The sequence below is a fragment of the Silurus aristotelis genome (assembly GCF_946808225.1).
Source record: "Silurus aristotelis genome assembly, chromosome: 11".
In the NCBI taxonomy this organism is placed as follows: Eukaryota; Metazoa; Chordata; class Actinopteri; order Siluriformes; family Siluridae; genus Silurus; species Silurus aristotelis.
In genome coordinates, this window is record NC_139584.1 from 14,307,220 (window position 1) to 14,331,255 (window position 24,036).

General features: G+C 37.3%; 1 protein-coding gene across 6 annotated transcripts in view; it reads right to left on the reverse strand.

Moving 5' to 3' along the window:
- Positions 1-21,002, reverse strand: part of fancc (FA complementation group C) — a gene marked incomplete at its 5' end in the record, with an annotated part of 63,739 nt that extends 42,737 nt beyond the window's left edge. For 5 of the 6 annotated variants that reach the window (XR_014535577.1, XR_014535578.1, XR_014535579.1 and 2 more), the window contains 7 exons: positions 3,432-3,585; positions 3,703-3,867; positions 4,950-5,014; positions 5,143-5,250; positions 8,754-8,848; positions 9,204-9,291; positions 15,589-15,774. Coding sequence is in view for 2 of the 6 variants with exons in the window: in XM_083553673.1 (XP_083409799.1) it covers positions 3,432-3,585; positions 3,703-3,867; positions 4,950-5,014; positions 5,143-5,250; positions 8,754-8,848; positions 9,204-9,291; positions 15,589-15,774 (861 nt within the window). Of the gene's footprint in view, positions 1-3,431; positions 3,586-3,702; positions 3,868-4,949; positions 5,015-5,142; positions 5,251-8,753; positions 8,849-9,203; positions 9,292-15,588; positions 15,775-20,879 lie in introns of those variants that run through there. The other variant, XM_083553674.1, reaches the window with a different exon arrangement.
- Positions 21,003-24,036: the final 3,034 nt, after the last annotated feature.

The window sequence follows — 24,036 nt, forward strand, 5'->3', positions numbered from 1 at the left end:
CTGAGTTAATTAAATCAGATGAAAGGAGATATAAACAGACTCATTTGCTCTAAATACCTACTTAAAGGTCTTTAAAGAGAACAAGAAGAAAGTCTATTACAGTGCAATCCGTAAGCGTATTTTCATGCTGTATGTGTGCACGGAACGTGATTTCTAGTCCTGACAGCACATCCTGTAAACTATAGGCTGCGTAACATTTTATCAGTGAATTATTCCTGACTGGGAGACCTTAGTCAGTCCGGATCGGGAACAGCATCTCCAGCACCACCACACTGAGCCATGGGGCCCCTCAGTGCTGTGTGCACAGCCCACTGCTGTTTACTCTGCTGACTCACGACTGTGTAGCAATGCACAGCTCGATCCACATCATCAAGTTCGCCGATGACACGACCGTGGTGGGTCTCATCGGAAAGAACGACGAGTCAGCATACAAAGAGGAGGTGAACCAGTTAACAGCCTGGTGTGGAGCAAACAACCTGTCTCTCAATGTTGACAAAACCAAAGAGATGTTTGTGGACTTCAGGAGAGCACAGAGCGACTGATCATTGATGGATCCTCAGTAGAGATCATCAAGAGCACCAAATTCCTTGGTGTTCATCTGGAGGATCAACACCCGCTCCATCATCAAGAAAGCAGTGTCTCTACTTCCTGAGAAGGCTGAGAAAAGCTCATCTCCCTCCCCCATCCTGACCATGTTCTACAGAGAGACATCTGCATCACTGCCTGGTTTGGGAACTGCACCGTCTCGGATCGCAAGACCCTACAGAGGATAGTGAGGACAGCTGAGAAGATCATCACAGTCTCTCTCCCCTCTATCATGGACATTTACACTATCCGCATCCGCAAAGCCAACAACATTGTGGATGACCCCACACACCCACTCTTCACCCTCCTGCCATCAAGAAAGCAGTTCCGCAAACAGCTTTTTCCTGCAAGCAATCAGGTTCCTCAATACACAGAACTGAACTGGAACACACACACATATTCAGAGTATACAGTAGGTTTACTGGTCGGCGCTATCTTGTGTTATGTGTATTGTTTTGTCTTGTGTTGACTGTCTGTCTGTCTGCACTGATTTTCATCTGCACTGTTTGCACTAGGTTGCACTCGATGCACTTTATGTAGCTTTATGTTGTTTAGTGTAGCACCAGGGTTCTGGAACGTTGTCTCGTTTTTACTGGGTACTGTGCACCACTGTGTATAGTAGAAATGACAATAAAAGCCTCTTTGACTTGACTTTTTCCCAATTCTCCCAAGAAGGAACATTTATGACTACAATGCATTCCACCCCTACAGAGCAAGTCAGTTAGTTACTCACCTTCAATATTTTAAATGGAAACTCATTAGCAGTTTGTGTAAATATTATGACATGACTGTTGTGAGCAAAAATAACCACGTCAAACACACAACGCGTTGACAAAAACAACCGGTTCATTATCCGTGATCCAAAATCAACTAAGTAAATTTGACAGTGTTTGCAATAAGACACCTGCACTATTTGGAAGAGGTAGATGACGAACACAGATGGAAATCGGCACCTTTTCAAATACAATTCAGTGCAGCTGGAGTTCCTCCCCAGTCACGGTTTCAGCAGTGGTGAACGAAATACACAAACCATGTACTTAAAAGAAAGTAGCGATATAATAGGTCAAATATTACTCCAGTAAAAGTGCTCCCTTTAAACTTTCACCTAAATAAAAAAAGTACAAAATTATTTGCCTTCAAATGTACTTAAATATCCAGTATTATAAGTACAGTGGAACCCACTTATCTCGACCTCGGTTAACTCGCCAACCCTATTAAGTCGACGTTTTTGAAGTAGAACCACCAAATTCTCGCTTTGTCTTAGCATTTTCTAATCGGTTATGTCGATTTTTATGTCGCCGAACCCCAATATCTTGAGCACAAGGGGGGGCAAATTTGCCACTTAACATCGGTTATGTCAGAAAACCCCCTGCCATGCCCCCTTCGGCGGCGGCATTTCCCGAAGCACCCTGCTTTTGGAGCTCGTCTTAGTCATGCTGATCACACACACCTGACTCTCATTCACTCACTCATCCCATCTCCTATTTAAGCCCCTCATCTCCACAAACTCGCGGTACGTTATTGTTTGATCGTGTGCTGAACGATGTGTTGGTTCATAGCGGTCTGAACCCTTCTTCTCGGACTCTGCATTCTCTCAACAGCCCCCCGGATTACCCCGATCCTGCTGTTTTCCATGTTCACGCTGTCTGCACCACGTTTATTCGTTGCTGCCCAGTATTTTTAATAAAACTGAGTATTCTCAAAAAAACTGAGTATTCTCAATAAACTTTGTTTGCGTTTACTTCGGCTTCCGCCTCCTTATCCGCATTACAGGTTATCTCGATCCGCATGACCAATCAAACAAATCGTGGCAACGCTGTTGTGTAAAAATACCTCCAAAAACACGTGAATGTACATTCTCATTTAATAACGCGCATCATGTACATAAAGACATTTCAAGCACGTTAATATATTGCCGCCATATTGGTTTTCGTTAATCTTGATCATCGGTTCCTATTATCATTTTTGTCACAATACTCTCTTAATCAACTCAGTTAATTAAAGTAATAAAAGACTAATGTTACTCTTAGCACAACAATCTATTAATAAAATGATATTAATATCATTCATACATCAGATAAGATTATTCGTCCCACAGTGGGAAAATTTCTCTGTTACAGCAGCAAAGAAAAAATAAATGCAAATATATAAAAGAATAGACACATACTATAATATACAGTATATACACAACACAATGTATAAATACAAATAAGGAAAAAAAGGGACCACTAGTAATTGGTTACGCACGTTTTGAAGGTATTATTGCACGTATCACAGGAAATATTGCACACAGGTAGTATTATTACACAGTTAAAAAGTAATAACAGTGTGTATCATAAAGACTGGTTTACTGGAAGCAGCTTTGATTGTAAAGTCTAATTAATGATATATAATCATATATCCTTAATATCATATACTTAGTCAAACAATGATTGATGTCTATTAAAATGATCACGAGCCCAAAAGCTTCTTCACAACTGCTAAAAAAATTGTGTCGAGTTCGAGTCAGGAGTTTCTTCCATCATTTATTTCTCTCTAAATGTTCTGCTTGCTGTTGAACTGATGCTGAACTGTATGATGGAGGTAAGTAGATACCACCAAGCGAAACAGCGTGCGCTCTACCCTGATTGGTGGCTTGCTATGTGTTTGACATTGAAGTTTTCATTCTCATAAATAAAAAGGAACGACTGATTTTGCAAAATGTAGTTGAGTAAAAAGTACAATATTTGACTTTAAAATGTAGTAAAGTTAGTTTTCCCAAATGGTAATACTTTAGTCCAGTACAGATACTCAAAAAAAACTACTTTCACGACTGATTTTTAGTGATGAAGATCGTAATTACTTACCAATAAGGAGTCCGTGACGACGTTCTCCAGATCCTTCGTAACATTGGGGTCAGAAAGAACACGCTCAAACAGAAACAGAACTGCCCGCTCTAAACTGGACAGGCTGACACACCACAGAGCCATCACAGCTTCATCCTCAATCACCAGCTTCTTACTGAGAAAAGAGAAAGAGCTCGATTGCTTATATATCTAATTTGTACATAATGTATATTTTCGAATTTTCATATATTTTTATGCAGTTTGCGTATAATGTTCACTGTAAAAGCTTTACCTGAGCCAGGCTGTTTCAACTGCTTTTATGAACTCTGCACTGAGCTGAGAACAGTGACACGAATTACAATGGTTTAGCAGAGAACCAATAAGAGGTGCCACCTCAGGACATGTTACCAAGGGGATACAGGCTACTGATAACGAATGAATGCTGTCAAACGTGCACCTGCAATGAAAGCAAAACATGGACACAGAGGAGATGCGATTAAGACATAAATCATGTGAAATAAAGGGGTGATCCTGAGTAATGAAAGATCCGATGGGTCGATAGGAGGATCCTAATTCAACTATCTCACAGTCAAATCTTTGCGGAGGTGTTGAGACGAAGGATCGCACCATTTTGGTTATATGGGGGTGCTCAATGTCTGATTTCACAAAGAAACTACTGGTTTTCTCCCAAGTTATTATACAGCCTGTTATGATAATGCTGTAAATAAAAATGTGAAAAGAAAGAAGCTTTTAATGAATATTTTTAACGTGCATTAATAAATAAATCCAACCCCCCTGTGACAGATTGAAGTTTCACTTTCCATCATCCGTGACCGACACAGGAGCATCTCAGCTTTAGAGGTTTAAGTATTGAACAATATTGATCTTCTGTAAAGGTTTATAGAATTTTATTCTGTAAAAAATAAATGTTTGTCAGTGCATCGATGTTGCGCTGTACTTGATTTGCTGACATGTGAAGCGCAAATCCTGCCTACAGTTATTTATTTTCTAATTGTTTTAGGTTTATTGCACCAAAATGTTTTTAGACATTTTTTCCTATATCTTTGTGTGATGTTCTGTACATCATGGCTTTAAAATGTTATGAGGAATTGTTTTACGGATGTTTATCCACGTTGCCTTTTATTTCTACTTTTTTAAAGAAATGTACAACGATACTGTCAGTTTCATCGATCACTTGATAGGCAATTTTGGTCGCTTTATTAGAAAGTTCTTGCTGTGTGTGAAAGAAACCAACAAAACACACACGCGATCAGTTGACTTTAGGCACAACTTGACCATTCTGATTCGAATTTGAAGTCAGTATTTTTTCTTGAAAAAAGTCAACAAAGCAAAAACTCAAATTGTGTGTCTTACTGTATGTAGCTGATGTGGACTGAAGCGTTTAATAAGCACATCCATGCTTTAAGACGTGCGCACGCACACACACACACAAAATGTTTTGGGTGCGAGTTGACCTTACCTCATGTTTAAAAACCCAAAGTGGCTGAATGTGTTGAATGTGTGCATAATACTACAAACCTTTCTAATGAGGCTGATAAAGTGATCTGACTACTATTGACCTCCGTTTTCAGTAATGCCACCATCTACAACACAAAGCCACGCACTTTTAATGGACACAAAACTCGACAAGCTACAAAATTGAAGATTAATAACAAGTATTAAATACCCATACAAGATTACAGTAGGTAAACCAATAGTGTGATCTCTTTACCTTTTTAAGGCTTTCTGAATAATACTGCTGAGGTGGGAAGCCAGCATATTTCTCTAAAGCATGCACCATACTGCCCTCATCTTTTGAAGTTAGATGGCACAGCAAATTCTGTTCATCAGAGACATATAAAACCAGTCACCTTTCACTATTACTGCACTAATGAAACAACACAAATACATCTTAAAATATTTGCGAGCTGATGCTAAAAACAATGGAATTTGTTCCCTAAAATCTACAATGTGCATAACTGAGAACAAGAGAAGTTTACTTTTACAGAATATGAGAACCATTCGTAGAAATAAATATTATGACCAGGAACCTTCTGGATGGAAAACATGGCTGCTGTGTGGTTTCTTCAGATTTACAGTATGGTAAAATGTCTGCCACAAACCCAAACTGGCTCAACTGCTGCCAACCAATGTGCAAAAACACAAACGAAGCTCTCTCAGCAAAGCTGGGAAATCGGCATTGTACACTGTTTTTTATTATTTTTATTATTATTATTATTGAGGGGTGGTACTAAGAGCTTTTAAGTCTTTCTGATTGAAAAAGAAAGAACGCATGTGTGTGTTTTTTGGGTTTGTAAGAACATCATGAAGCAGTGAAAAGCAATGAAAAAATGTAAGTAATGAATGAGTAATAGAGGGAAGTGATTGGAACAAAAACGTGTGTAACACAAGGAAGCAATTAAAGATGAAGGAAAATAGAGAGAAAAAGTGAGAAAAGGAAAGAGAAATAGAAAGCTGAAGCTAGAGATGGCTGTAATGGAGTCACGAAACATAGTCATTACTGCTCAGCCTCAGAACCCTACCGCTCGAAAACTGAAAAACACTGTCCTCTGATGTGGAATTTGCACTGGAGCCAGGCTGGTGTGGTAGATGGAGAAATGGCACTGGATTGGGCAATAGGAGCATTAATAACAGGACAGAATTTAGACAGCAGAAAACCCCAGTACCACCCATTCGGCTTCCTTTCAGCTTTTGCCACCCACATGAAGAGGAGAAATAATGCTTAACACTCCCTAGCATGACAGAACTGGCTTTCCATTTGTTAAAGGCTGTCTGTTTATTCACACAAAGCAGTAAAGGAATGCAGCACTCAATTGACATTAGAAGTTGAGGGAGGGAAAAAAAAAACAACTTCTGGAATAACAGAGCAAAACCTCGTGAATAAGAAGTGGCTTAGTTGATGGCGATTGACATTCACATAGGTTATTATGTTAGCAGTTAGAAAAAGGAAACGTAGAGAAAAGTATTCCCTGTTTGGTCCATGGCATAATAAAAAGAAAGTATTTGAGGTTACTTGGGGAATGCAATTGTAAGGTTAGGTTCGAGTTCTGGACCACCAGGGTGGTTTTCTTTTAGAACTAGTGCAGGTTTTCCACGCACTTGTTTACTAGCTGAGCGCTAATAGCAAAGTCGTCACCTCATGACCAAGACCTCATGTTTGTACCCTATAAAAAGACTCCCACTACATTACATTCCTCCTCTTACCTATAGTAGCTGTTTCCAGAGATGAGCTGTATTTTATCAATATGTACAACAGCGTATAAACAGAAACACTGGTTTGCAGAGCATATGATGAGTGTACATTATAATTCTAACACCGTGGCACTTTTGCTCTTGGCTGTAAATGAAGTTGGGAAATTTTAAAATTTTACTTACATGACAAGGTAAGTCAGCTTGCTGAAAAGCAAAACTCAGAAGCTATGCCATGACACACACGTTCAAAAAACTCTCGATAACCTCTCCTTGGATGAAGCACAAATTAAGAATATCCACTATCGTTCTTCATTTGAGAATAACAGAGTTTTGAATACCACAATGGGGGATGGAAGGAGTTCATCAGGAAACAGCATGTGCCGCATTGGTACGTGGTAGCGGACTATAATTCGAGGCAGGTTCAAGTAAGGGCAAGGACAGCCCAAACCACCACAGCACAATTCATCACATGCTCCCCAGAATACTGGTGTTGACTCTGGAAATACATGGCCAGTGGTGAGCTTGTTCAGTCCACTGCATTGGAGGTTGATATACATCAGATTGGTACACAGGTCTAACAACAAAAAGGTGCATGACTTTAGTCTATATTAATTGTAGAAGTGCAGTAACTCCTGAGCAACTGGCAGAAAATTATGGCACATAAAACCAAACTGGAAGTGGCTACACTTAAGCATCTACCTCTGAGCACTATCTACCTGCTATCAGAAACAAGTTCACCACTATTTGGCAAATATGTAATAAAAAATGTTACTGGAAGCATGGCTTTTTCTCAGATATGGAATGCTTCCAATCACTATGCAAATCAATGGTCCCACAATGGGACCTGAAATTGGTGCTGGGCAGTTTGTTTAACTTGCCTTATGAATCGTACAGTAAACCCTTGCCACAACTTGATATTTACAGTAGTTCAGAAAGGAGACCACCTTAGCAGTCCATATATATATATATATATATATATATATATATATATATATATATATATATATATATATATATATATATATATATATATATATATATATATATATATGCGCACATATTATGTAAGCATAGTTCTACACCTACATAGACGACAACTAATCCGCCTGCTTTGTACAGGCTGATTAGAATGGCAAAAGGATGAGCGTGATCTAGCGGGGGACTTTTATATGTTTCAGACAAAATCATAGACAGAGTCAAAGGTGACAACTTTGCTATTACATTTTCATTTCTGGTATTTCTCGCATTTATCGAATTCATACAACTGAGCAGCTATGGGGTTAAGGGACTTGCACAGGGGCACAGGAGTGAAAGCTTGGTGTGACTGGGATTAAACAAACATACAGAAATCGCCCGATTGTCCTTGAAGACAATTATAAACATAGAATTAAAACAAGCATGACCAAGCACTGAGCTCAGCAAGAAAAGTAAAACCATTAGTGTATGGTTCTTATTCACACCACTGAAATTTTCCAGACAAACAGCTAATACCACGTCTTTACGGGTCTCTTCTTCACGCCCCAGGCCTTTTCCCACATACTGTACTGTATCTACCAACTGCTGTACAAAAGCTAGTTAGCTAAGAAAATACTGTAAGATGAATCACTGAAAAATCCACACCTCCCTCTGTCTTCACTTCCCTTCGCATAGGTCAAAACACATCTGGCAAATTAAAAGTTTACTTTAAAAGCCCTCCTTTAATTAGCGCAATGTTTTATTAGATGACAAAAAAAAAAAGAATATGCACACGTTTTAATCCGATAAAAATGTGAGAGGTTCCATATTGTTTATGGTAAACCATCTGTGTGAAGCCTGCGTTTTATTGCTCGTTTCCCCCCTCTGATCATATCATGGCATGTGTTCAAAATGTAGAACTTTTAGTGGTTACCTGTACAACATCAAAAGGGGAACTGTCATATTACACAGACTGCATTTTATAAGCTTTCTCAAACCAAATACAGCACTGTGCCATGCAGAAACATTAACCGTACCAAAGAACCAATGGATTTTTATATAACCAAGTGGAAGAGGTTTTCAGGTACAGGTGATGTGGAAACTGTGATGGACAAAGAGAATGCACAATGGGTGAAGACTGCTTTCTGGTAAACGGCTGTGTGCAAGTGTGTGTACCCGTATCCACTCGTTAGCACGTTGTTCCACCACATTCTGAGGCTCTGCGCTGTATAGCTGCCACATGCACTGCAGCAGGAGTTGCCTGCTTACTCCTAAACAGCAGAACAAAGGAATTGAAAATAAAGTTATATAAACATGGTTTCATGTTGAGGTCTTTAGAGTGACCTCAGTAAGTAAATAAAAGCAGGATGAATGCATTGATTTTAAGGAGAGAGGTCGGTAAAGTAAGACAAAAGGAAACGGGAAAGTTATGGAGTAAACAGAAAGATACAGAGAGAAAGACTTTCAAAAAGAGCGAGGAAAAAGGGAAAAAAAGGGAAAGTAAATGCCCAGCAGGTCGCTACAGGTTTCAGTGGAAAATGAATGTAAATACCCAACGCCTGCAGACCATTTCTACAGCCCAATTGGGAAACATACCCCCAAAGAGTTAGAGAGTCATAAATTTACCATCCGCAGTAACATATGGGTTCCAACAAAGTCTTCCCAGGAACTGGCCCACAAAAGGAAAGCTCTTCAAGGACTCAGTGGTAGAGTTCTGAAAAACAGTGCATATGCATACACACACCAGTGCATATACACACACTTTATTTAACCTGAGTCCAGAGCAACTACAGTTAGAAATAATGCACATTTTATATATAAAAAAAAAAAAAAAAAAACATACAGTGGTGTGAAAAAAAAACATACAGTGGTGTGAAAAAGTGTTTGACTGTAGAGCAACTACAGTTAGAAATAATGCACATTTTATATATAAAAAAATAAAATAAAAAAATAAAAACATACAGTGGTGTGAAAAAGTGTTTGACCCCTTCCTGGTTTCTTATTTTTGTATGAAAAAAATAGTATTGTTTTGGATTTCGTTTTCCCTCAATAATAAAAAACCTTCATTTAAAAAACTGCATGTTGTGTTCACTTGTGTTAACTTTTACTTATATTTTAATTAGTTTTAATTAGTAATTTGGCAAATGCCCTTATTCAGAACGACTTACATTTATCTTATTCATATAATTGAGCAGCTTTGGGGTTAAGGGCCTTGCACTTGGGCCCAGAAGTGGCACCTTGGCATGGCTGGGATTTGAATAAACAACCTTTGGGTCCAATGACGAAGTTACACCTCCCCCAACCTCACCATGACATTGCACTTATAAGCAAAGAAAAATTGTTTATTACTCTCAGGTGTTTTTATCAATGCTCCAAATGGTTAGACTTTCATTTGGGATCAACACACGATGTAGCGTCCTATACCTAAACAAGACACATACCACCAACACTAAATCTTAAACTGCCTTCAGGATTAATAAAGCCAGGAAATGGCTTTTAATGCCCCTTTATAGAAACTATTCCCATGAAAACAATCATGTTATTTTAAAGACTTTTACGTAATTAATGAACACCAGCAATCACCAAGGAATAACACCAAGGAATCTTGGGGTTCATGGCTTTCTGCATTAATTCAAGATGTGTGCTGTTAATTGACTGTATACTGGAATCTATTCAAAGGAAAAGACCCCTTTTACATGCCCCATACATTCAATACGCAGTGTGATCCGGAGTGAAGTGTGTGCAAAATTAATGATAAAACCCAAAAAGAATGTTTAGCTTATAAAACGGTCATGGCCAGAACAGAGCATGATGCATAGCATTAAAAGATGAATGAATCAGAAAGACCACTGGAATATGAAGCCTGGAAAAAGCTCGCCAATGCCATGTTAACACACATGCCCCGCATTTATAGTCTAGACACATTCATATAGAACCAACTCCCAATTATCCAACATGTTGTATGCATTCACTGTCTCATCATTCAAGCTTTCTGCAATCATCATCCATTATATTACATATGGTTTATGATAATGTGTTTTTTGTGCCTGTTGCTCTTAATGTTATTACTCACAGAATTTAAAAGATGCTTGAAAATGAGGTAGTTCAAGTGCATTTCATTACCAATACACATGATCTCATATACACATACACTGCACAGAGAGCACCTCTATTAGCACCTCAATTCAGCACCCACTGAGCAGATGATGTGAAAGGCTAAGAAAAAACTCAACAGGAAAACACCATTTCTAAAAGTTTTACATATTTATCTTAACTTATATTATATATTTATTATCTTGGTTTAATAAAAAAAAATAAAAAAAAAATGAATTGTAAATTATGTTCAATATTTATGTAATCTGAATTTCCAACACGTACAAGAGATTAAACACTAATTTATGGCCGCCAGAGCAAAATGATAATAATAATAATAAAAAATTATATACATATATATTATTTATTATAATATATATATACACAGTACAGTACAGACCAAAAGTTTGGACACACCTTCTCATTCAAAGAGTTTTCTTTATTTTCATGACTATGAAAATTGTAGATTCACACTGAAGGCATCAAAACTATGAATTAACACGTGGAATTATATATGGAATTATATACATAACAAAAAAAGTGTAAAACAACTGAAAAATGTCATATTCTAGGTTCTTCAAAGTAGCCACCTTTTGCTTTGATTACTGCTTTGCACACTCTTGGCATTCTCTTGATGAGCTTCAAGAGGTAGTCACCTGAAATGGTCTTCCAACAGTCTTGAAGGAGTTCCCCGAGAGATGCTTGGCACTTGTTGGCCCTTTTGCCTTCACTCTGCGGTCCAGCTCACCCCTAAACCATATCGATTGGGTTCAGGTCCGGTGACTGTGGAGGCCAGGTCATCTGGCGCAGCACCCCATCACTCTCCTTCTTGGTCAAATAGCCCTTGATGCCTTCAGTGTGAATCTACAATTTTCATAGTCATGAAAATAAAGAAAACTCTTTGAATGAGAAGGTGTGTCCAAACCTTTGGTCTGTACTGTATATATATATATATATATATATATATATATATATATATATATATATATATATATATATATATATATATATATATATATATATAAATATAAATAAAGATTATATTCATAAATATTGAAGTAAAATAAAAAAGACATGCATTTAAACTGAAAAAAGTAATACCCCAAATTATTAAAAATATTTTTTTTAAATCAATAAATAAAACATAACATGGCATTAGAAATTCTACTCTAGAGGCCACCCTAATACTGTATAACGCAACCTGGAAAAACTATCGGTATGGATTTTTGCAGATAACCGATAGCTCCAGCAATCAACTAACGACAATACAGATGAATTGGTCCAGTGTCTAGTGTTTTTCGTCCTGGACACAATAACCCCGGGGGCCCTTAGACCGAGATAAACATTAATCTACACAATTAACTACCATTTTACAACACTAATATATTTGCATATTAATTACAGGAATACAATAAAAGAACATGCTTCACCAAACTCAATTCGACAGTACAGTGATGTATCAAAAATACCATATTTAAAATAAGTTTTATTAAAACAATCATATTAATAAACTATATTATACTTGGTCTTCTGTAACCACACCTGGTATTTGGACCAAAAATTATAAGAAGAGCAGGAGGAGGTGGGCCAGTGACCATTGTAATAAGTGGAATAAGAAAGCGCAAAAACGTCAAAACTTGTTTTCCTTTCCAAAAAGGCAGGTACTGATGCAGCCCAGCATACAGAAAAAAAGAGCTCCTGAGGTGTTAAGCCTGCAGTGTACTAAAGAAAGGGCTCTTTCAAGCAGTAGATGGATGGTGTGAGGCAGGAATTCTACAAACACTGGACCTTCACAGAGACATGCTCACCTCCCCCAGTTTAGTCCCTGATTAAAATTTTGATCCAAGTGCTTGATGCAGGGATGCATTAGGTTAATGCTGGCAATCCCTTGGTGGCTATTAGCCCACTAACTCAATACTGTGGCCATGCCAACAAACTGCCTGGTCCAGTACAGAGAAGCCACTGTTCAGGGCAAGGTCTCTAGGGTATAGTCACAGTCAACCTGAAGTTCTCAGCACAAGGGCTATATCACAGGCATATTACTGAAACATGGTGCTAGGAGATTTCAGTTCTGCTATACAGACAGTTTCTGCTTAAAACTTTTTTTTTTCAAGTTTTTAGGCAGCTTTTCAAGTTCGGAATGTCTGAGGGGGTTCCTAGTCATCCAGGACATTTTAAATGTCTTCTAATAGTAAGTCAAGGGAACATGATTTTTGTTATAACCTTGAAAATGTTTCACCAGTTAACCCATGAAGCCCTAAAATTCTGGATTAAGACAGTCATTATGTAGAGATTTCTGTGATACATCACCAAGAGCTTAATGCTCTCAATGAAGTCAAATAGGTCTTGGTGAACAGAGAAAAGTGATCATATATATATATATATATATATATATATATATATATATATATATATATATATATATATATTTATATATATACAGTGAGGAAAATAAGTATTTGAACACCCTGCTATTTTGCAAGTTCTCCCACTTAGAAACCATGGAGGGGTCTGAAATTGTCATCGTAGGTGCATGTCCACTGTGAGAGACATAATCTAAAAAAAAAAAAAATGTTTAAACTATTTATTTGTATGATACAGCTGCAAATAAGTATTTAAACACCTGTCTATCAGCTAGAATTCTGACCCTCAAAGACCTGTTAGTCTGCCTTTAAAATGTCCACCTACACTACATTTATTATCCTAAATTAGATGCACCTGTTTAAGGTCGTTAGCTGCATAAAGACACCTGTACACCCCATACAATCAGTAAGAATCCAACTACTAACATGGCCTAGACCAAAGAGCTGTCCAAAGACACTAGAGACATAATTGTACACCTCCACAAGGCTGGAAAGGGCTACGGGGAAATTGCCAAGCAGCTTGGTGAAAAAAGGTCCACTGTTGGAGCAATTATTAGAAAATGGAAGAAGCTAAACATGACTGTCAATCTCCCTCGGACTGGGGCTCCATGCAAGATCTCACCTCGTGGGGTCTCAATGATCCTAAGGAAGGTGAGAAATTAGCCCAGAACTACACGGGAGGAGCTGGTCAATGACCTGAAAAGAGCTGGGACCACCGTTTCCAAGGTTACTGTTGGTAATACATTAAGACGTCATGGTTTGAAATCATGCATGGCACGGAAGGTTCCCCTGCTTAAACCAGCACATGTCCAGGCACATGTCCAGGCTCGTAAGTTCGCCAATGACCATTTGGATGATCCAGAGGAGTCATGGGAGAAAGTCATGTGGTCAGATGAGACCAAAATGGAACTTTTGGGTCATAATTCCACTAAACGTGTTTGGAGGAAGAAGAATGATGAGTACCATCCCAAGAACACCATCCCTACTGTGAAGCATGGGGGTGGTAGCATTATGCTTTGGGGGTGTTTTTCTGCACATGGGACAGGGCAACTGCACTGTATTAAGGAGAGGATGACCGGGGCCATGTATTGCGAGATTTTGGGGAACAACCTCCTTCCCTCAGTTAGAGCATTGAAGATGGGTCGAGGCTGGGTCTTCCAACATGACAATGACCCAAAGTACACAGCAAGGATAACCAAGGAGTGGCTCTGTAAGAAGCATATCAAGGTTCTGGCATGGCCTAGCCAGTCTCCAGACCTAAACCCAATAGAGAATCTTTGGAGGGAGCTCAAACTCCGTGTTTCTCAGCGACAGGCCAGAAACCAGACTGATCTAGAGAAGATCTGTGTGGAGGAGTGGGCCAAAATCCCTCCTGCAGTGTGTGCAAACCTGGTGAAAAACTACAGGAAACATTTGACCTCTGTAATTGCAAACAAAGGCTCCTGTACCAAATATTAACATTGACTTTCTCAGGTGTTCAAATACTTATTTGCAGCTGTATCATACAAATAAATAGTTAAAAAACATTGTGATTTCTGGATTTTTTTTTTTTTAGATTATGTCTCTCACAGTGGACATGTTGACAATTTCAGACCCCTCCATGATTTCTAAGTGGGAGAACTTGCAAAATAGCAGGGTGTTCAAATACTTATTTTCCTCACTGTATATATATATATATATATATATATACACACACACACACACACACTAAAGACCTGAATTATCTATATTACAATGTCAAAGGCGGAAAGTAATGAATTACATTTACTCACGTTACTTTAATTGAGTAGATTTTTTGTGGACTTCTGTATGTTTTGTGTATGTTTAGTTTGAAGTATTGTACTATTGTACATTTTAAATCATATCCGTTACTGAGTACAAAAAAAAACAAGTGAATAAAAATAATGCAATGGGGAAAAAATTTGCTGACAGACACCACCACTCGTAAATACATACAATATACACATTTTCTATGTAAGTCGCTCTTGATAAGGACATCTGCCAAATGCCATAAATGTACATATGACCAAGAGTATGTGAACACTTGACCTCATAACAATGTCCCATTTAATTACATTCTATTCTATATGTAAATTTTTTCCAATTGTCACAACACAGTTTGATTAAAATATACAAAATCCAGATATAAATGTTTAATCTATAAATCTATCCCCAATAAGCAGCCAGAAGTGGCCTTGGTAAGGAAAATTAATTAAGACAATATATTGAAAATTCAAAAAAGAACCAGACTCAAACAAGAACTCATCCTCACCTGGGTGACACTGGATACTGCGATTATAAATATTTTCTATTTCATTATTGTACTGTATTATGTAAGTCACAGAGTTTGAAGTTGGTCCTTCCCTCATTGCTGCTTCAACAGTTTGATTTAAAGGTCAGATTTAAACATAGATCATAAATATCTTAAGGATTATAAAAGATAACTACAAACATTACTATGTGCAAATAAAGGAAACAAATTTGTGTATATAATATAAATATTCAACGCTTATTCCAAGTTTATTCAAGGAGCTGACTAGTAGGCTTGAATTTACCGTTGTCTGTAGTGTGTGTACAAGCGACTCAAGAAAGGTCCCCAAAGACTGTATGTGCTTGCTTATATCCTCCTGTGCAGAGGGAGATGTAGCCTGGCCCCACTGCACTGCTTTATCCATCCAGAACCTCATCTGGAGTTCAGAGAGTGGAGCCATGACCGCAAATCTGCCGGAAGACAAACACATGTAAACTCAGATTATAAACAGATTATTAGAAATAAAGTCCCGCTTCAAGCAAGCGATCAAGGTTACTATTGTCACACACAAAAAATTATAATTAAATTAAATTAAAAAAGGTATGCACAAACTTGAAATTAATATGCATATACACATACCGTATTTTTCGGACTATAAGCCGCTACTTTTTTCCCACGTTTTGAACCCCGCGGCTTAAACAACAAAGCGGCTTATTTATGAATTTTTCCTGGGTTTTTCCCAGTTTCACAAACTTGAAGCCAAAAAACTGAGCCCCATAACATTAGACCAATTAAACACCTCACCTGTGTTCTGAGCTGCACGGCATCGGGAGAAAAACCTTTTTTTTTTTTTTTACGCACAACGATGCCAAAAGATAAACTCTCGAGAGAAAAACAGTGAACAATGACTTTCTTGGTAGGCTACTGTTTAGATACAAGCCGTTGTAGCGCGTTGAGTCTGGGTCAAGGGAGAGCTCGCTAACTCCAGTTGCAGCAGAAATCATATAAGCACAGACAGGTTTCCAAAACTCGTGCTTTTTTTTTTCTTCTTGGCAACAGCGTTATGGGTTAGTCAAAGAAACTTAGAAATGAGCATCAGAAAATAATAAGGACATATTCCTCAGTTTTACACACATGCAGTTATAGCGGAAAAATGCGGAGGCATGCTATTCCCAAAATGCCGCTCTGCTCTTAAAGGAGCCACAACATATTTCACCCGTGTAACAGACACTGGCTTATAGACAGGTACGGCTTATTTATGTTTAAAATAAAAATCTTTGTCAAATTCAGTCGGTGCGGCTTATACACTGGCAATCAAAATTAGAGAACAATTTATAAACAATTGAACAATTCTAAAATAATGTCATCTTCACTGCTCAACAGTTGAAGGAGTTTTTGTCCTGTCTATACCATGCTACCAACACACCTATTCCACAAAATAACTAAGGCATTTAAAAAAAAAAAAAAAAAACATTATTTTGCAGAAAACACACTGATCAAAATTTGAGAACAACAATGGCTGTAGCATGGAAAAAGATTACAATAAAATTTTCTGAAGGTTACAACAGTCAGCAATTAGTAGGAAGTGTACAGGCCTCTGCTCTGAATGACTTCAGCACATCTGCGGCCACAGGACAGCACTAGTCTCTCACACTGCTCTGGTGTGATTTTGGTCCACTCTTCTTCCAGTCTCCTCCACAGTTCGGTGACTGTAGTGGGTTTCTTGGCCATAACTTTGTCACCAAGGATTTTCCAGAGGTTCTCTATTGGGTTGAGATCAGGACTCTGAGCAGGCCATGTCATTATTTCAATGTTTTCAGTTTCAAGGAACTGCTTTACCTGTTTTGCTGTGTGACATGGAGCGTTGTCCTGCATGAACACTGCGGGCTGATTGGGTGATGAAGGCAGGAAAGGAACCATATGTTGTTGAAGAAGGTTCTGATAAACATTTGCATTCACTCTGCCATGTAGCTGTATAAGAGGCCCAACTCCTGCTGCAGAAAACATGCCTCAAACCATGACACTTCCTCCTTCACTTTTCACTGACTTCTTTACACACTTTGGGTTCAGTCTTTCTCCAGTTTGTCGCTGAACATAATGTTTCCCATCGGACACAAATAAATGAAACTTTCTTTTATCACCGAAGTGAACTTTGGACCAGTTCTCCTCCGTCCACACAACATGCTCCTCAGCAAAGCTTAGTCTAGCCTTTTGATTCTTTCTGCTAATGAGAGGTTTGGTCACTGCAGAGTGGGCTTTCAGTCCAAATGCTCTTAAACGTCGAGACACTGTATGACGAGACAGATCTTTACCCTGTTCAGCGCTGAACTGGTGAGCAATTCCAGCTGCAGTGTGGAAACAATTGCCCATTGAGATCCTCCGCAGTATCCTGTCCTCTCTTGTATTTGTCTTCCGTGGACGACCAGCCTTCTTGGCGGACTTGAATGAGTTTGTGATGTTGTAAAGATTCAATATTCTTGAAATCACAGATTTGGAACGACCAACTTGTCTTGCTCTGGCTAATAGGGTCATCACTTTGGCCTTCATCTGGACAACCTGCTGCCGGAGGCTTTCAGTCACTTTAGAACGGCCCACCATCTTGCAGAGTCAGTAAAACTGGAAGTTAGGCTGCCAGTTAAATAGGTGTTGACAGATAATCAAGGAATGTATCACCAGGTGCCAGATTAACACCAATAACTGGGAGGTATCTGAAAGTGTTCTCTAATTTTGATCAGTGTGTTTTCTGCAAAATAATTTTTTTTTTTTTTTTTTTAATGCCTTAGTTATTTTGTGTAAAAGGTGTTCTGGTAGCATGGTATGACAAAACTCCTTCAACTGTTGAGCAGTAAAGATGACATTATTTCAGAATTGTTCAATTGTTTATAAATTGTTCTCTAATTTTGATCGCCAGTGTATATGGGTGCGCATTATAGTCCGGAAATTATGGTGTGTGTGTGTGTGTGTGTGTGTGTGTGTGTGTGTGTGTGTGCATATATATATATATATATATATATATATATATATATATATATATATATATATATATATATATATATATATATATATATATAAATGCAATGTTGATAATCACATCCCATTTTTATTAAATGTAATATTGGTTGATATTGGTTTGACTGGTCAATGTGGGTTTGGGTTTAATGAGGACCTGAGATAGTTTAATCAGGAGCTGAGGTAGGTAGTAAAAGGTTATAAGTGTTTAGACACCAGCTCAATCATCCAGATTTACCACACAAGAAATACGTTTTCAAATTAAACAATCAAGAGGTGGAGATTTATCTTACCTTTAAAAGGCTTTTACACATGCGTATATTTTCTGCTTTATACAGAGTCAAAAGTGACAGGGCCATAAGGAAATAAGTACCTGAAAATGTGCAACCCAGCTGGGGTTTCTGAATTTGTCATCACGTTGTATTTCATGTAAAACACTGTGCCAGTGTATTAAAAGTACCCTTAAACCCTCAAAAGCCACCTGAGCTCAGCACATAAGTATTTCTGACAAATTAACAAAGCCTGGTGACACAGCAAAGTCCTGCTGAGCAGCAACATTCTCGTGTCCATTTCAAGCTGAAGACAACGGCTGTGCAGGAACAAACCTTCAAACTTAAGAGCGCAGAAGCTAACGTTCATGGATAATTGTTGCTTTTAGGTTTAATGACAGGTCTGCAAAGGACACAACAATGGACGTTTTTTATGATCATCTCCTAACGGGGAGCTGTTTAATGTCTTTCCATTGACTCTGCTGGAAAGCCCCCATGGGTTAAGCAATGTGTAATTACCCACTGAGCTTTTTATCATCAAACCAAAAGCACGAACAAACGACTTCTCGACTTGTCATCTAAATACAAACTCACCCCCTGAGCCTCGGGCTGTCAAGTTTTTCCAAAACAAAACCTTTGATTTAACTGTACAGCAATTAATTCAATTATTGAAAATACAGTTACTTGGCACTTACAGTAGTGATCTTAAAAGTGGACGACCTGCTATCAGCCCAGGTCACAAAGCTGAAATGACATAAATATTATCCCAGTCATAATACAGGGCTTCGATAAATGCAATGGAGGTTATACGATAATTACGAGGCGTATAAATAGACAGTCGGGAACGTCATATTGTTATTAGGAAGTTCTATAACTATTTCTAATTAACCAAGTAATTATTGATGCTTTGTGTTCAAATTAATAAATTGTATTCTTACAGTACAAAAAGCAAGAAAAAGAAAAAAAAAAAAAAAACAACACTAAACAGTAAATATTTGCTCAAAACAGTAATTATTAAAAAAAAAAAACATTACATTATACAAATAGTTCAGACTAATTAAAAATGTTTTCTCAAATTCTCAAATTCTTTAGAAGCACCAGCTTTGAATTTGACTTACTTGTCCTACTGAAATGATCATTAAAACTATTCCCTGCTGTCTTCAAAAAGTCTCTACCATTCACAGTGAACACTCGGAAGAGTCCTCTGGGTAAGGATGAAAATTAATGGAGCACCATTAATTTGGAGCACACTTGGATGTCACTTTTCAAAGCAGAATCCAGTGTTTTGTTGTTGCACAAAACACAATTTAATAATGAACAGATTGATTGTCAAGACCTACTAAAAGCATTGAAAGCAACCGCCCCACTTGCCTTTGCACAGTTGCATGTTGACTGCAAATAGCAAAAAGATGTACTGGTGTCCTTAATAAAGTGCTCAATGAAATGAAAGGATGCATGTCACAAAATATATAAGAGTAAAATAATTATCTTATATTTGTCACATGTACATTAGAGCAGCGAATTATTTTTTTTTTTTTGCCTATCCAATCTGATTGGGAAGCTGGGGGTCAGAGCGCAGGGTCAGTCATGATACAGAGGGTTAAGGGCCTTGCTCAAGGGCCTGACAGAGGCAGTGCTGGGGTTTGAACCCCTAACCCCTTTCAGGGCCTCAACAGGGTCCTGTGCTTTCCTACCAACTTCCAAACACATGGAAGAAGGTGGATTGTGGTCATTATTAAATGCCCGAACACGTGACTGGTTGAGTAAATGTGTGTGTGTGTGTCCGGGTGTTGCATCCAGGTTGAATTCATGCGGTAAAGTAGTTGGTGAACTATTTACATTCCTACTTTCACTGAGTAACTTGTGTCTTAGTAAATATCGTTTTTAAGTCATTGCACTTCTATTATAAAAAAATAAAAAATAAAAAACAGTCTTTGATGGAATGTACATGATGTATCATGATGTACACATGCACACGTATGATGTAAACATTATGTTGTAACCTACTAACAAATCAGAAAAGCAATATCAGGGACCCACATTTTTAAAACTGTGATATTAATATAGTATATATATTTGTTTTTAATAAGACAGTTTTGCTGTGAGCAGGCTGTCAGTGCCAGTGTGGGTATCAAATCTATTAGACATCTTCACATTACTATGTTGACTAGCATGACTAATATAACAACTTCCGTCAGCGAGGATTAAAAACTGTTTTGCGTGTTTAAAATTTAGTTTAAATACAGCAGTGGTTAAATTACTGTAGTCTTTTATTAATACTCTAATGGCAGTGTTTGTTGTTCCTATTAAAACATACCTGAGAAACGAAAAGACGGAGGAGCTTCGTTCTGAACTTCCCTCTCTCGCTGACAAACCGGAAGTCCCGCCCCTCCCGTAGGCTTCGCTTTGCGCTGATTGGACGGTATCACAGAGCGGCACCGGGCAGAGTATAGGAGGATGATAGATGCGCTTGAGTTTATTGTTAATGGTGTTACGTTTATTGTTAGAAACAAAGTAAATATTTAATATAAAAAAAATATTTTGGTGATCATTGGTCTATGTGTAATTTATATTTATACTCGGATAAAAATAGATTAAGGATTTAGGATGTATTAGATACTGTAATTACTAGAAAACAGTCTAAAGTACTATTATTTTTATAGTATTTATTGAAATTACTCATTAATATTACAAATGTATTTAATATGATTTAATACGTCAGTTGCTTAGTGGTGAACAGAATGTTAGATTCTGTATTTTCTATTCCAACATCTCTAGATTGTATGCAGTATAAGACCTTAATCACTGCATTGCTGGCATATGACACCATTGTGATATCCTTTCATGGTAGCCAATTTTTATACATATGTAGTTTGTCAAGTAACTTTGAATTAATAGATATGAAAAGAAAATGCTAACAGTGAGCTGAAAGGGTGGGCTTTTTCTTATATAACCATTAGGTGGCACTGTTCCAAAGAAAAACCCGCTTTATGTGGCGCTGTGATCTGATAACTGCTGTAGTTCATAGATTTAGTTATTGAAGTCATTAAAGTCATATAATACATTCTATCTATCTATCTATCTATCTATCTATCTATCTATCTATCTATCTATCTATCTATCTATCTATCTTCAGAGAGAAGCAAATATATGATATTAATGTGTAATGCACCCTATCTGAAACCATTAGTATTCTTTTTGTTTTTTTGCTGAAGATATTTTAGTGTAGGATCAAAATATAAATATAAGACGACAAATTATAATTTAAGCTTTCATCTGAGTTAAACAACTTTGAAAACGGAACCTTTAGTGGCAGACCACACAATTTCAGGTGAGCTTATGTATCCCTTGCTTGTAAGAACTGCATCAAATCGGTGAACCAGTGACATAAAATTTCTTCCGGAAATATTTTACAGGATTGCACCACAGATTCTTTAAGTTGTTGTAAGTTTCAGGAGGTGAAATTCATGCTCAACTGACTTGAGGTGATTGTTTTGGCCAGTCTAAAACCTTTCACCCCTGATGAGGTCCTTTGTTGTGTTGTCTGTATGTGTTTGGAGGTTGTTTTGCTGCTTAATGCAGTTCCTCCAAGTAGGTTTGTGTAAATTAGCAAACAAAATGCTCCTGTGGACTTCTAAAATCCATTTTGCTAAAATCCATTACACCACTGTGCTTGACCAATGAACTTGTGGACCAATGAATTTGTGGCTGCTTTCTTTTCTCACACGTTGGCCTTTTCTATCACATTGGAAGTTAACAGTGTATTAACCATAGAAAATATGCAATATGTACTATAACATATTTGAAATGCTTGTATGCTATCCTAAATATGGTCGGTATATTTTCTGCTTGAATTGTAACCACAACTAAATGGTACCTAATGCTACAAAAAATATAAATATATGATATTTATAAGTCAGTAAAATATTGTCATACACAAAGTATTTATTCTGAGTAAATGTCTGGTTTTTACTGGATTATATGTATGATACACTACTATACTGTATATGTAATATATACAGAGGTGGCAAAAGTACACACATCCTTCACTTAAGTAGAAGTACAGATACTCATGTTTCAAAATACTCTGGTAAAAGTACTGACTATACTTTTTACTCAAGTTAGAGTAAAGAGGTTTGAGTTCTGACATGTACTTAAGTAAATAGTACCCATTACTACTGCCGGATTTAGTGACACGCTGGTAACTAGACCTCACATCATATTAGTATTAGGGCTATCGGTCGATTCAAAAGTTTATACGTGATAAAGCAGATTAACTTAATCGCTTGTTTTAATCTATTCCAAATGTGCTTTAAATTAATAATTAAGTTTTTAACACTCTAATCAGCATGGGCATGAAAAAATATTGATGCTTAATGCAAATGTATGTTATATTATTAGTGAAACCAAACTCAACATAGAGCATAAGGACAAATAATTTTTGTAAATGTTTTAACGTAGTTATGGTGTTATGGATGTAAATCGTGAAGACACCAAACGGACCCTAGGCTATGTTTCCACACGGACGGTTAATAAGGTGATACCGGAGAAAATTTACCTCTTCTAAAATTCATACGGATTACATAATCAGAGAATATTTGTTTTCAATGTGATTTAATTTAGTTCTATAGCCAATGTATTTAGTATATTCCTATCATATATTTATTATGTGTGTGAGGCACTGAGATTCAGGTTGTTTTATTTATGTGTCTGTGAAGAGAGATGATAGAGACAGAAACAGCAGAGAGCGCATACTGTCTGTTATCTTGTATATTAAGAGTGTATACAAATAAAAGTTTATGCTTTACAGTTTCAAATGATGTATTGCTCTTATATGTTCGATAAAAAAATGACAGAGTAATTAAAATTCGCTTTGGTCATTATGAAGAAAAAAATGCCACAAAATGCGACGGTGCATTTGTCAATCCCAGAGGGTTCATTTTGTGCCTCATGGCAGATTTTGGTGCTTGAATTAAGACAACAAATATTTACTGATTAAAAATAATTTTTCAGTGAAGTTTTATTTATTTTGTATCTTTAATAAATATTGTCAAACTGAAATGCACGCTGCATTAATAGTTTTAACAGCCCTAATTAATATATTAATATAGTAATATATAAGGCAAAGCCTTCTCTGCTGGCCTAAACACTATCAGCAGCACTGACCTACATTTACAACCTAAATTCTAATATTTGTTCCATGAAATTGTATTCCCAACAGTTTATTCTCTTTATTCTGTAGCGTTTCTCTTGGCTGCACTGCTTCCAGTACGTGTATGTGGCTGTTAGATTTTTTGTCCAATAAGATTTTTAGCTTCTAAGGTTGTATTTTACTAGATGATGTAGGTGGCACAGTTGCGGCTGTAGTGTAGAGGTTTGGAGTTGTCTTAACTGGGTTTCTTGCTTTAGTAAAATGGTTTTCACCCTCCATATGCGAAAAGCCGCTCTTTCTGTAATGCTACGCGTTGTTATAT